Raw genomic sequence first — 15,000 nt, forward strand, 5'->3', positions numbered from 1 at the left:
AATGATTAAAGGGAAAAGTTGAATAAGGGACAAGTCGCGAGGACTGAATAAGGACACCTGGTTGAAGGTCATCCAAGTGTCCTTAGCTAAGAACAGGTGGAAAGAATCTGTCAGTTGTTTGGTTCGTTTGCTTATCTGATAGAAGACCAACCAACATTGCTTACCCATTGAATGAACTAAAGTAAAATACTGGTGGTGTTGTGGATATTTTCCTATTTTAATGTATATTTATAGAGTATATTAGAAAAATTAAAGTTATTATTTCATGTTTGTGCCTAATTACTGTATCTGCATAATATAATATTGAGAAGCAGCATAATGTGCTAGAATATGAATGGAAAGTGAGACTTGTCCATTATATAGTTAACAATGTACATATGCATATGGTTTTGTTGATTTTTCTTTATTTTTTATTTTTCACAGAAATATCAAACCATGGCGGCAGAACCAAAATGCTTGACAAATGAGGAGGCAGCTGCATGCTGTGCGGAGCCACATGAGTCGACAAAGGTATAGTTTCAACTTTTTACTTTGGTATTAAAATTGTCTTGAAACTTATTAGACTATTTAAAGTAGTAAAAGTATAATTATGAAAGAGGAAAGGAAAAAATTGAAGTAAGTGGTTGGAATAGGAAAACTGAGCCAAACTTGTTATTATTACAGGATTTCATCATGCAACAAACTATGTTTCGAATTAAGGACCCAAAGCAATCATTGGATTTTTATACTCGAGTAATGGGGATGCGCTTGTTGAAAAAACTAGATTTCCCCTCGATGAAGTTCTCCCTTTACTTTGTTGGTTATGAGTCTGCGGAAGATATACCTTCAGATGAAACGGAACGCACTTCATGGTGTTTTTCAAGAAAGGCTACAGTAGAGCTTACACAGTAAGTGTTGTATATATGACAAATTTAATTCTCCTATAATTTTTTTTTTTAATAAGTGATGCCATCTTTTCAAGAATAGTGTCTGCCTGAGACAAGTCCTGAGATTACTATGCCCTCTCTGACTGTTGTTCTGAAAAAAGGGAAACAAACCTCTACCTCATATCTTGAGTATGATGGAACTTCTAGTCGTTTCTTTTTTGACAGATCACATGGTGACCCACAGGCTTTATCTTGCCAGAGTAGACATAGTGATTTCTTTCTGTTGTTAAGTGTTTGTGTTCTTGAAGGGAATTATTTTAATATCACCATGCCATCCTCATTTTAAGATTTACCATAAAAAAAAATATTTCCAGTAACTGGGGCACCGAATCCGATCCAAACTTCACAGGATATCACAACGGAAATTCTGAACCAAAAGGATTTGGTAAGTGAACTGATAAATTAAGAATTATTTCTCTCATAATCATTACTAGTGTCTTTCATTATTGATGTACAAGTATGCACAATTCGGTATCTTTCTCCAAATATTTGAAAAATTAAGTTTTAAAGGTATGTCACTGGATCTGCAAAAATGGAAATAAACATAAAAGGGAGAAGACACCAGTATTCATACTGAATATTATAAGTAAATATTGTTATTTTTTTATTATTCAAAAAATCAATTTTTATGCAAATTCCTTCAGGTCACATTGGAGTTATGGTTCCTGATGTGGACAAGGCATGTGAAAGATTTGAGTCACTTGGGGTCAAATTTGTGAAAAAGCCAAATGATGGTAAGTTTTTCTCTTTCCTAATTAAATCAAATCAAGTCATGAAATATAATATATAAGACTATTGCTATAGATGGTAATCTTGTTAATATAAGACTAATTTTACTTTATATTTCATTAAACAGGCAAGATGAAAGGACTTGCATTCATTCAAGACCCAGATGGCTATTGGATTGAAATCTTTAACTCCCAAACCATTGTTAAGTTGGTGTAAAATATTATTTGACTTTCGGTGTATCAAATTATATTTATAAATTAATTCAATGTTATGTTTCTCAGTTAATGTGGGAAAACAAATAATCAAGAAATTGACAATTTATTTACCCTCTATTGTAATTAAAATTTGTGGAACACTCTGTCACACACACACATACATACATACACACATACATACATACACACACACATACATACATACATACATACACACATACATACACACATACATACCCACACATACATACATACCCACACATACATACATACCCACACATACATACATACCCACACATACATACATACACATATACATACATACACACACACATACATACATACACACAAAACACACCAAAGGCATTAAGTACATGGTGAAGAAGTACATTGAGATGACAAAAGACTACCAATATCTGCAGATTAATTTCATTTTTAGTAATTCTTTTTACTGCTCATTAATCACAACCGAAAGTATTTTTTACATTTTACTTATATGCATCATGGAGTCTGATATTATTGAACTGTTCTCAGGAATTTATGAAATTACTCCTACAATAAAGATATTTCACACTGATACTTTATAAGGGCAAACTAAAGGCCTGACCATATGATCTGACAGTGTCTGGCGGGGCTGTGGCCTCTGTGGACAAAGTACTGGATTGTTAAACATGCCTGTGATGATATCCAGCCTGCTGAACAAGTGGTTTACCAGTAATATTAGGTAGTTGTCAGTGGGTGGGTAAGCATTGCAATCTCGGCATGCAAATTTTTTTGTTCTGTCACACACTGGCAATTTCATCCGAACTATGGGCTGGGCAATCCACTGGTTTGCCTGTCAGTTCCAAAATAACATTCAGTAGTCAACTTGCCATAGTGCTCACTAGGCTTTACCCAATAGTGTGGAAGACATTCAAGCCTTGTTTTGCAGTATTTTCATCTTTTGATGGAAAAAGCGACACCCATTCCTATCAAACTTTGGGTGTTGAGAATATTTAGAGCTTCCCATATTAAATGCTAAGCATGATGTTAGTAATTAGTCTTTAAAATTGAATTAAGTACCCATTATAGAATTCATATTACCCTTATAAAGAATAAACATGTTTAAACTAAGCTTCCAATGGATTATGACAGAGTATACTATGATATGAATTTCAATTAGTTTAAAGAAATGTCCTTATATGCCAATTATGGTAATCATTTCACCAAAATCATTATGATTACCTGTTGAGAAATATAATAAATAAGAGACTGGTATATGGCTGGAACTTTTACTAAATCAATTCTGGTAGAAATGTCTAAGCTTGTGTAAATCTCTCTACAAAATGCATTGTTGAGTTATGATTTATGCTATTATTGATTGCATTGTTCTTTGCTTGTTTTTCTGTAATGGAAAATGTTCATTAAAAGTTATGAGATAGTGATTAGAAAAATAAATTGTGAAGAAAACATGAACATTTATATTTTTGTAGTTATCACTGTAATTTCACATGTTATCATAATTAATCCATTGGATATGAGACGTTAATGTACTGATAGTGAAAAAAAATCATACTAAGAACTAGGTGATATGACAGTGCTGATGTGGGTATATTTATTTTATTTTATTATTATTTTTTTTAGCTTATCGTTGTATTTTCACAATTGCACTCAGAGTAATAGTTATATTTAGTGACAGAGGATAAAAATAATCATTTAGAATTACTATAACTACTGTAATAGGTTTAATTTAGAATCCCAAACTTGACACAACTCTCCTGGCAGGAAAAAAGTCTTGAATGGCACATTATGCTATTTTGTGCTGTTGCACTTGGTGTTTCTTTGGGGATGGTTATTTCTTTAATTCTTGTTTACAAAAGAAGAAAAAAAAAAAGTATTTTTTCGTCCTCCCATAAAACTATAACATTTCTGTCAGAGTGAGTGTAAAGATCATGAGGTGATGCAGACTCTATATTACAATTTTAGTCAATTACAACATTGAAAAAGTCTGTCAGATGACAGATTTAAAGCTTCCTAATGTAGAAAATTCTAAAACTGAGTAACACAAAAAAGACTTATATCATAAAGAGTAAATGAGAGCAAGAAAGCCCTATATGTTATATTATGCACTCTTTCTCTGACATAAAACCTGTCTGGTGGTATGCTAAGCAGGTGGCAGAAAATAGATGTCCTGTATCCAATGGATTAAAAGATATACAGTTTACAGTAATATTATAATGATTATAATTAATAATGAACATGACCAACCCCAACAATCCAAAAATGAAATAGCCCCCAAAATCAAACTTTTTAAGTACTAACAAGATAGTAACAGCTAAAAATTCCATGCCTTCCAAACACTGTTCTACCAGTCTTACCAACAGTTGTCATTGCCAGATATTTGTACTTTAACAATGACCATTTGTTATGCTTATAACGTTTATAGATTGGTTGGTTGTCACCTTCGATAATTTATAAACATTTGCAATTACAGTTGCCACTATAAATTTAGAACCTAACCAGAGAACATTGAATTATATGAAAAGCTGATCCATATTATAATTGTATGAAGTTTCATCTTCATTCCTGTGATAACATTATTTAACAATGAAAAATCCCTGTGTATCATTATTAGATACATTGTATATATAACTTTTCTTGATATAACCAGGGGATTTGGATAATTACCTATTGCTGGTTTTGTGGCTGTTAATTTAAAACTATTGATGCAAATTTCTAAATATTACATTTCTAAAGCAGCCTCAATAGCGCCCGTGTCTGCCAGTGACATTCAACATCCATGGTATCACACTTTCCTACATGTATAGATAAATGAAAAAATAACATACTTGTTGTTTTACCCAATACCAATATCCCAATACCATAGTTAAATGGAGATACATATATATATATTATTACATATATATGTTATTTTAAATTATGCCAATAGTTGGATTGATTTTAAAATATAAGCCACTGTATAGCATACACAGGAGCAGAAATAATGGGATAATGGATAAAGGCCTATTCTACAGTAAAATGCCTGTTAGATTAGCTCATTTAAACACTGAAAGAAACTCAACATTTGCTTCTGTAACATCTATGAATAACTAAGCAAAATAAATTATTTACTCAGGTATTAAGTCCAATTCATCAAAAAAGGCAGAAATATAGTCTGTGCTACTTTTGTTAGGCTCCTCACATGTGTTTATGCCCTTTTCACCATTTACTCACCTTCAATCAACTCATATAGTGAAGTTAAGACAGCAAATTCAGAAATCATGAACATGAGAAAATGAAACATCTGACCAGAAGGCTCCTTTGGTCAAGAATAAGGATATTTTATCATTGTCTTTACAAGCAAATTGAGTTGCCTTAAAAAACAAAGGATGAATTGTTTCTTAAGTACACTGTATAGTTCCAGTATTACTGGGAATGCTTTCCCTTTACAATGCAAATATTTTTTGTTTTAAATTTTATTTTTATTTGGTGTGGGGAAGAGGATTATAAACTATATTAGGACAAAAATAAAATGTCATGTTACTTGTTTTTTGTAATTATTAGACTCCAGTTACACCTGAAGATTTCTGAAACCTAAAAAATGTTCTCTAATGCTGCATTTATAATACCAGGTACTTGAAGCTTATGCTTACTGTAATTTTTTTTTTTCATACTGGCAAGTAAGACAATACAAAATGTTAACCAAATGCGGACCTCTATTATACACCAACAAATACATTTATATATTAATTTTTTTGAGTGTTTTATAAGTGTTACCGATATATCACAATGTGAAGTACCTAAGCTGTTGATAGAGCATATATTTTTCTGATATATCGAACACAAAAAGACACTTTACATCAAAAGTATACCCAAGAATCAATGCATTCTAAACATTAGAATACATTATAACAACTTTTAGCTTTAACACGCTTTACAATATTAGCAGAAAAAATGACAATGGAGAGGAAATATTACATGACTTTGGTAACAATGGATGGCAACTGTACCTATCTAAGGGCTAAAGTGGGACTTGAGTTTTTCAATAATATAAATATTTACAAAATGTACAAGTTGAGGTATTTCTTTAACATTCTGAAAGGACTAACCTGACAGATTAGTTGGAGGCAGGGAAAAAGAAACAAAAAAGAATAGATAGAAAAATGGTTTAAGTATGACAATGAAACCTTAGGGGACTACAATGAGTGAGTGAGTGTGAGTGTGTAGGTGTGAGTATGTGAGTGTGTGAGTGTGTGTGTGTGTGTGTGTATGTGTATATGTGTGTGTGTGTGTGTGTGTGTGTGTGTGTGTGTGTGTGTGTGTGTGTGTGTGTGTGTGTGTGTGTGTGTGTGTGTGTGTGCATATGTACGTGTGTGTGTGCATATGTACGTGTGTGCGTGTGCATATGTACGTGTGTGCGTGTGCATATGTACGTGTGTGCGTGTGCATATGTATGTGTGTGCGTGTGCATATGTATGTGTGTGCGTATCCATATGTATATGTGTGTGTGCATATATATATGTGTGTGTGTGTGTGTGTGTGTGTGTGTGTGTGTGTGTGTGTGTGTGTGTGTGTGTGTGTATGTGTGTGTGCATATATATGTATGTGTGTGTGCATATATATGTATGTGTGTGTGCATATATGTGTGTGTGCATAAGTGTGTGTGTGTGCATATGTGTGTGTGTGTGCATATGTGTGTGTGTGTGTGCATATGTGTGTGTGTGTGTGTGTGTGTGTGTGTGTGTGTGTGTGTGTGTGTGTGTGTGTGTGTGTGTGTGTGTGTGTGTGTGTGTGTGTGTGTATGTTATATATACACATAAAGTAAAAATCATATTCAAGAATTAATGCCAATTTCAGAAGTATCATAAAATACATTTCAAAAGTATACTTCCTCAAGAGATATTTTACATATTACAAGATTCAGTAGATTTATGACTGCAAATCTAAAGAATCTCAACCTGTAACTGAACTCTACACTTGAAAAAAAGAAAAGAAAAATAATCAGATACAAAGCAACTGCCACAATGGTTTTTATAAAAGACAAAATCTATTGGTGAATGAAAGAAAAGAATGCAAACATACACCATATAACATCTTTCAAAAGTAACTATAGAAATTTAAATTGGCTTTTTTGTATGCACAATCATGTGTATAAATTAGGAACATCAGCACAGCAAAGTTGCTTTGAAATAAAGTTATAACATACAATGTTAATAACAGTCTGTACTTAAAATGATTTTTACAGCCCTGTACTTGTCACCAAAGAGAAAAATTTTCATACTGTACCAAGGCCAAACAAAAATTGCCAGCATGATTTCACAATAAACTAAGCATAGTGATTTGATCCTTTCAGAATTGAATAATTTCATTCAAGTTTTATATGGTCCTATTGTCTTGGAACATACTGAGACCACAAGTCAATGGAACATACATATATATATATATAATGTATATATTTTTTACAGTTTATATCACATCATAAATGACTTCCTTTAGAAAACACAAACAATGGCAATTACAAATCAATTAAGCCTATCTTCTTAGAAAGAGAAGGAAGTGAATGGACAGAAAGACATACAGGTTCCTCCCCAATAGAGGGAGAGTAAGGTGGTGGTGGCACTGAACAATGTGTTAATTCTGGTGACGAAGTGTACAAGGATCCTGTCGATGACCAAACTCTTATTCCTGAGTCGGTGTCACTATCCAGTTTAGCTTTAGAACTGTATTTTGGTGGATCTTGTGAGTGTCTCTTGTTTTTTTTATAGCCTTCAATTTTGAGATCTTCAAGAGGTATATCAGTGAAACCATCATTTTCTATACCTAAGCCAAGGTCCTCTGAATTTTTTGACTTGAAAATAATGTCCTTTTGGTCATTCCCCAACATTACAGGTGCCCTTGGTCTCTGAAACTCCAGGACATACTGTGGGTCTCCCATACTTTCATTTGGAAGAAGTGCAGGATTCATTGGCTTTGTGAAGAATGCTCTTGGTTTTACAGCTTCACGACTTAAATATATTTTACTTCGACTTCTATGTCTACGACATAACCACAATGTAAATGTCACAAGGCCTATCAGCAAAACAACACTGCAACTGACAGAGAGAGCAATAATTACTGAAGTGCTAAAGTAAACTTCAGTATTACTCTGTAGCTTTGGTCCAGGCAATTCATAAAACAAATCTGTTGTATTCTTAATGCTGCCATTTGAATAATTTGACATTCCTTGTGTTGGAAGACTCTCCAGTCTAAAGGTAAGATTATGATTTCCATTAGTTTCACTATGTATGCTATCTAATGTATTATTTTGGTTCTCAACACTTTTAACATTACTTTTTGGTACACTTGAGTTATTTCCATGAAATTTTCCTTCCAAATTACTCTTTTCATTCTCATTCTCAAAATCTGTATGATTGTTATCAACATCAGACGTCTCACGTCCAGACATATAAATATCCTCGTGCGTTGTTACATCAGGTTGATCCTGCATCGTAAGGGTATCTTCTGATTTCTTTTGTGGCAAGTTGTCTTCAGATATTTCTGAAATTGTATGACTAGGTACTATATAATCCTTAGTTGTCTTTTCTGAATACTTCACATGTGATACTTCATCTGAAGTCTTACTATTTGTTGAATTTGACTGTCTCTGAGTGAGAATATTTCTGCCATTTGGATCCACCCAAGTGGTTACAGTTGCACTTCTAGTGGCTGTTGAGTATGAGGAACCTTCATAGCTTGTTGCTTTGGCAATTTGACTAGGGTCAAATGTAGTATCATGGGCATCTACTTGCAGCCCCTTTCTGGTCGTTACAATCTTAAAGTCAAGTTTCGTAGGGTCAATTAAAGGTACATTTGTCACCTCACCTACACCTGCAGTTGGTGAAGCTTCAAGAAGAATATCTTTACTTACTACACCATCCACTATTTTTGAGGTCTCATTCCGGGGAATGTCTGTCTTTTTTAAGTCCAATAAGATGGTAGTAGATGGTATTGGAGTTTCAGTGACAGTAAACATATCAGTAATGGTATTACTGGTATGATCATCGTCATTTGAATCAATAATGGTATTACTTTCATAAATCTCTGTATCCTCAAAGACCAGATGAGTTCTATCAGTTACAGTTTCAAATTCAACTGCAGTTACAGTTGTTAGGCTTTCTGAATCATCATAAAACTCACCAGTCACTATTTCACTAACATCTGACAAGGTAGTCTCTATGACATCAATGTTTATAGGGGGTGTACTGGTTTCAAGCTCTGGATTCTCTATAGTTTGGAGTTTCCGAGTTTCTACATGACTTAAATCTCCAGAAGTTACCTCCATCATTTGGTTATCATTTAAGCTGGATAAAGAGAAAGCTTCATTATATTCAACTGGTCCTGTGGTTTCTTCTAATGCAGTGGGGTCTAATGTGAAAACCATCTCACTCTCAAATTCTGTAACTGTACTATCTTCTGTCACTGGTACAAAGGCTTCAGTGTTGGAGTCCAAAAGGCTTGCATGTATACTGCTGTCTACACTTCTATTGGCTGGCACCACTTGATTTCCTTGTTTGACAAAGATGATAGGAGGAAGTCCCGCAGGCTCTGGATTGCGCGGTTGCTGGATGATATTTTTTGTCTCGGCTGTCAGCTTGGTACCTTTGTCAGCTTCTGTTTCACCCATACCCTCTTGGGGAGCCAAGAGCACTGGTGGGGTCCTCATCTGAAAATAACAAACACTATAGTGCACAAACTAGTGATAATAAACAATGTTGCTACTATAGGAAATATAATAGGAATAAGGTCTCATGTAATATAATATCTATAAACACAGAACCTTTTTCTTTACAAATATGTTGCCTATAAAACATCACAAATACAAGCAAGTGTGTTGCTATACTTCCATAAACAATAACAGTCCAACAAATTTTGATTAAGTAATAATAACATAGGTACCATTTTGACAAATTACAATGAGAAAAAAAATCATACAAAACAGCACTAATGTTTGTAAAGCCATCTAAATAAATGAAATGCGACTAATCCTTGCAGTAATATGAAATGATTTCCGGCAAGAGAAAAAATATTACTATAAGTTAAGGGAAAAATAAATATAGGTAGGTACTCCTCTTTCTGATTCACCAATGAAAAAATAAGGGAGAAATGAAAATTGAAAATAGTGCTTAGTAGTTAAATATGTATGGAATCAAAAGCAATTTATATGCTTTTACAAAGGGACAATAATGATAATGGAGAAAAAAAGATAATAATAACCAAAATATAAAATAATAATAACTAATCTCAAATAGAAAGAAAAAGAAAAACAAAAAAATAAAACCTATATAATAATGATGACAATGATAATGACAATAACAATTAAAGCTGCATTATTTAAAATATAAATATTAATCCTAACATTTAAAAACCTTTCTCTATCAGGCTTGGGCAATTTCTCCTTTTGTAAAATAATAAAACCCCTGTAACAACCCTCTTCTTACAGACTTTTATATGATAAGTATCAAAATTATTTTTTGATATCTACCCAACAGTCATAAGGGGCGATGAGTGGTGTATAGGAAATTTGGGGCAAAACAAGCAGAACTTTTTCCTTAATTTTTAAAAATATATAAAAAAGACAGGCACTCCAAAATAATCACTCATGACATACTGAAATCTTACTTCTTGCTCTTGAAATATTTATAATAGTTATGTTAGGCTGTTGGCTTGAGTGATAATGGCATGGTACTGAAAGGCAGGGAGAGAGAATAAAAAATTGAGAAAGCAAAATATGAAATAATAAAAAGAATAGCTACATCATATCTTATCTTTACTTAATCTTTCATAAACAGAACTGACTGTGATACCTGTAGGAAAAAGGTATATATAAAATTAATAACTTCATATGCAATTGTAACAAATTAGTTGAAACATGTTAATTACATCTCTTGCACTATGAAGTTGCTCATTCTTATTTATACCTTTTTCTACTCATTTTGACTTTGTTCATATATATTGCAAATATAAATATAAATATAAATATAAATAAATATATATATATATATAAATATAAATATATATAAAAATATATATAAATATAAATATATATATATATATATAAATATATATAATAGAAAAATATATGTGGGTTAAGCTAATCATACCTCATTCATACAAATTACCTACAAGTGTTTGAGATACAACATAAGAGATTTATGATACTCACAAAATATAAAACACAACACAAAGTATAGAGGTTCTATAGTGGTTCTTAACCTGAAATTTTGTGCCTGCCAACTAAGGCAACCCTACATCCTCATAAAACCTTTTCATTAATTAGTCACCTAAATATCTAATAATCATTTTAGAAAGGAAAAGTGACAAAATTAATAATGCTAGTTTTGCCCTATTGAGCACTGAACACATACATCAATAAATTAGATGAGCTTGTAACTTTGACATGCTTTGTGCGAGACTAATTTTTCTTCTCATTTATGTGTTGCATAGTTCTAGAATACAATTTTTTCTAGTAATATGCAAGATATCCCATCTAGAGCATCAAACTGTATATCTAAAAGTAATTTCTATACATTCAAGTGGCTATAGAGGAAGGCTGAAGATTGCATGACTTTATGCAGGCCACTGACTTTGAGCACATGAAAGGTGGAGGGCAGAACTAGGTTCGCATATTTCCCAGAAATTTTGTGTCTAAAATTGTCCATGGAAATTTATGGGAATAATCAGGAAGTTTCCTTACGGTGCAATGTGTATTTAATAATTTAGAGAAATTTAACTTAATGCATTATTTACATATTCAATACTTTTTGCAGCATAAACTATGGATAATGACAATAATTCTTGGCATAATCATATATAATAAACAAATTATTTTCAATATTGCAAAAAGTATTGCACTGCTGATACTTACATTGATAACCATGGACTACTTATATATCCACAATGGCCTTTTATAGTGGAGTCAGTTTACATTGACCAACTACAGCAAAGACATTGGCCCTGATAACTGGGGGAGGGAATAGCTTGGAAATTGCAGGATAACATAGAACACAATGATTTAAAAATGAATGAAGATCATGGAACACAACTTGTGCATTTTCTGCGTGATTCTGCAACTTCATTAGTAGCCAACAACATGGCTTGACTTTTGATCTGTACCTGCACATATAATTATATATGAATAGTTCAGTTCAGTTTAGAGAGATTTGCGAAGACGTCCCTTCGCCCGGGCTATATGCACGAGGCGGCCTGGCCTCTGCCAGCTATAAGTCACCCTTTAATAATGTTTTACATAGTTATGTGTATATATATACTCAATGCACTTCCATTTGTTTACACATTATTCTTGACTTATCAAAAACAATCTCTCAGAATCCCATAAAATTGAGCAGGTGTAGATTGCTCTGAGAAGCATAGCGTGGTATCGCAACGTGATAGATCTAGCACTTGGAGGCTGTGTGCGCTTGTTATCTTCACAGCGGAAGCAGCATTAGGCATATAATCCACCTGGTGTGAATGCGTTAATTTACAAAAATATATTTTTCAATACTGATATCATCTGGTAAAAATATAACAGATACTTGAGTTATTAGCCAAGGTAAATAAAAAAATAACTTTTATTTTCTTCTCCAGAAGGGTGTAATATTTAAAAATCACTTGGCAAAACTATAACGATCCTTCCAAAAATACAAATATAATTGTGGTACAAGATTAGAATAACAGCAAAGATGCTATAAAGCTGCAAAAATATAATTCTTCAAAAAACACTAAAATAATTGTGATATGAGAATAGAATATTAGCAAAGATGCTCTGAAGTCATAAGTCTATGGAATAAATAAAAAACGAGTATACTCTTGGAACGCTGTCACATTCAAAGAAATAATATAAAATGAGTAGACAAATCTTATTACCCTACATACCCATTTACAATTATTCTAAAAGCCCTTAACCTTGTAACCGTATGACTGTTCAAAGGTCTTAGTTACAATCTTTTTTTCTTTTTCCTGCTAAGATTTTATAGTTGCCATGAACTTTACAACTATCCTCAGAAAGCCCATTAAGCAGTTTGCGGTGTACTTGTAGAGAAACTAATCCATATACGATATTGTTTAATCTATGCAATTTTTTTATTAAAATAATTTAAAAAGGTTGATTTCCTGATCACATTAGAACAAAGAAATATAGGAAAATTCCCTAACTTCTCAAGCTTCATAAGTGTTGATAAGTTTTGTGGTCAATTGTGAAAATTGCAAATAATATGGTGTATTTTTAGTCATACCATGCTATAGTGCAACAAATCAGCTGCAGAATACTATTCAAGAGAATATTCTGTTATAACAAGTGTTTTACAATAGAAACTTAATAATGTTATAACATCAAGGATAATCATTCACCTAGATTACCTTGCTAAAATCTAAATTGGCCATTTCAATCTTCATTAATTTTTCTAAGCCTTTCCAAGTATATCATGAAAAGTGCAACAATTTAGCTTGAAATATGAGCCAAAATAATATGATAACCACTGTAACAAACAGAAAAATGAACCAACTTTTTAGTTTCAGCACTCGGCTCCTCGTTATTTGTGAAGAATATATAGGATGGACGCAAGAGTATGGCACCTTGGTCTTGGCATCTGATTCATATTAATGCATGATTTTCCTAGTTGTTACTGCAATCATCATATTCCTTTGGGTCATACTTCAGAGCCAATTTGATGTCCCTTTTGAAGTATTCTTGATAAAGCTTTGAAAATAAACTGATGGTGGAAAGAAATGATTTGAAGTTAGCATGGTAATCCAGGCAAATTATTTTCCTTGGTGTTACACTGGCTTTTACAACATTTACTATAAAAAAAGAATATTCCTTTCAATCATATTTTGTAGCTGGAATATTGCATTATAGTATGGCTTGATTGGAAAAATAAGTAAATAGAATAGAATAAAGAAATAATTAAATAAAGAAAGAAAAATTCAAAAGTGAATGTATTTGAGAGATAAATGACTCTTCCATAGTCAACCAAGTTTCTTATCTCTTGTGTACTTTTTGTTTGTTTACCAATCTTCTGTCTTAAAATTAAACTATTTCATGCACTCTCAAATTATAAGAATTGTTTGTTGTTAACAAATTACAAGTAACACATGAAAGCACTGAAAAAGTAACACACATTTGTTTGTGATCTAAATTACTTATGGTAATTATTTATAATAAGACCTTGTGATTCAGAAAAAAAACAAAATAATCTGATGTTTACATTAAAAAAAAAAGAAAAAAAGAAAAAAAGAAAAATAGAAATAGAAAAAGAAAAAAGGATAAAAAAATAATTATATATATATATATATATATATATATGCAAGCGTACACATGCACGCACATGCACACAATTCACTTTGCTTAACAAGCAGACTTTTGAAGTCACAGTGTTAGAGTCCCTTATTCCTGGTGAAGATTAAAGTGCAGTGATGCTTACATAAATTATGGAGATAATGCATGTTTTTGTACCACAATTACAATAACTTAGGGTAATTAACACAAAGTGCTTCGGTTAAAACCCTCATCCCCTCAACCCTAAGTAAGGTTAGGTAGGTAGTTGGCATTATATTGTATTCTCGGCTTACATATATGAACATATTACCTATTATTATTGACATTTTACCGTGCAATGTCCCTGGTTTTCTTAATGCTCTCCCCTACTACTGGGACCAAGATTGTGGGTTACAGGGGTCAAACTCACTATATCTGAATAGTAGAGGGTTAGAGGAATCCATCAGTACCAATATCATGGTATTTAGCGATGCATAACTATTCTGAATATTTACCCTTCATTCCTGCAAACTACTAAAATATGGTGTTCTAACAATAAAATGAGCAGCGACAAAAAACAAAAGTATTATTGGATAAAGACGCAACCACCCGTAGCGAAAAAACAAACCTTTCAGCATGACGTACTTTTAATCAACACGTAACACCATAAAACCCTTTTCTTCCGCGAAAGGTTTCCGATAGATATGTGTAGCGAAACTGTACAAAGCACAACGAAAACTACCAGAAAAATATAGTGTCGTGCCTAGAGGGTTGGTTGCGTGTTTATCTAAATTTACCAAAACAAAAATTGTTGTACAATATCATTTACAAGGATTAATGGGCTAAAAAGGGGTAT

General features: G+C 32.6%; 2 protein-coding genes across 4 annotated transcripts in view; one reads left to right on the forward strand and one right to left on the reverse strand.

Moving 5' to 3' along the window:
* The first annotated feature begins 423 nt into the window (after nt 1-423).
* Glo1 (Glyoxalase 1) lies at nt 424-1,965 on the forward strand. Its single transcript, XM_043022083.2, has 5 exons — nt 424-510; nt 664-887; nt 1,241-1,311; nt 1,571-1,660; nt 1,783-1,965. Exons 1-5 carry the CDS (start codon nt 436-438, stop codon nt 1,869-1,871), a joined length of 549 nt encoding a protein of 182 aa, XP_042878017.1. The 5' UTR covers nt 424-435; the 3' UTR covers nt 1,872-1,965.
* A 690-nt stretch (nt 1,966-2,655) lies between these two features.
* LOC122257053 (uncharacterized) overlaps nt 2,656-15,000 on the reverse strand; it is an 18,737-nt gene continuing 6,392 nt past the window's right edge. For all 3 annotated transcript variants that reach the window (XM_043022096.2, XM_043022105.2, XM_086540468.1), the window contains exon 3: nt 2,656-9,551. In XM_043022096.2, the coding sequence (XP_042878030.2) occupies nt 7,365-9,551 (2,187 nt within the window). In that variant the 3' untranslated portion in view covers nt 2,656-7,364. The remainder of the gene's footprint in view (nt 9,552-15,000) is intronic.

The sequence above is a fragment of the Penaeus japonicus genome, unplaced genomic scaffold, assembly GCF_977035675.1.
Source record: "Penaeus japonicus unplaced genomic scaffold, GWHDUDI00000001_assembly GWHDUDI00000001, whole genome shotgun sequence".
Lineage (NCBI taxonomy): Eukaryota > Metazoa > Arthropoda > Malacostraca > Decapoda > Penaeidae > Penaeus > Penaeus japonicus.

Bases quoted from the DNA above. Each gene is read 5' to 3' on its own strand.
- Glo1 (XM_043022083.2), top strand. From the start codon at position 436: ATGGCGGCAGAACCAAAATGCTTGACAAATGAGGAGGCAGCTGCATGC. The intron at 511-663 runs GTATAGTTTCAA...TTATTATTACAG, and splicing joins AGCCACATGAGTCGACAAAG to GATTTCATCATGCAACAAAC. The intron at 1,312-1,570 runs GTAAGTGAACTG...AAATTCCTTCAG, and splicing joins TTCTGAACCAAAAGGATTTG to GTCACATTGGAGTTATGGTT.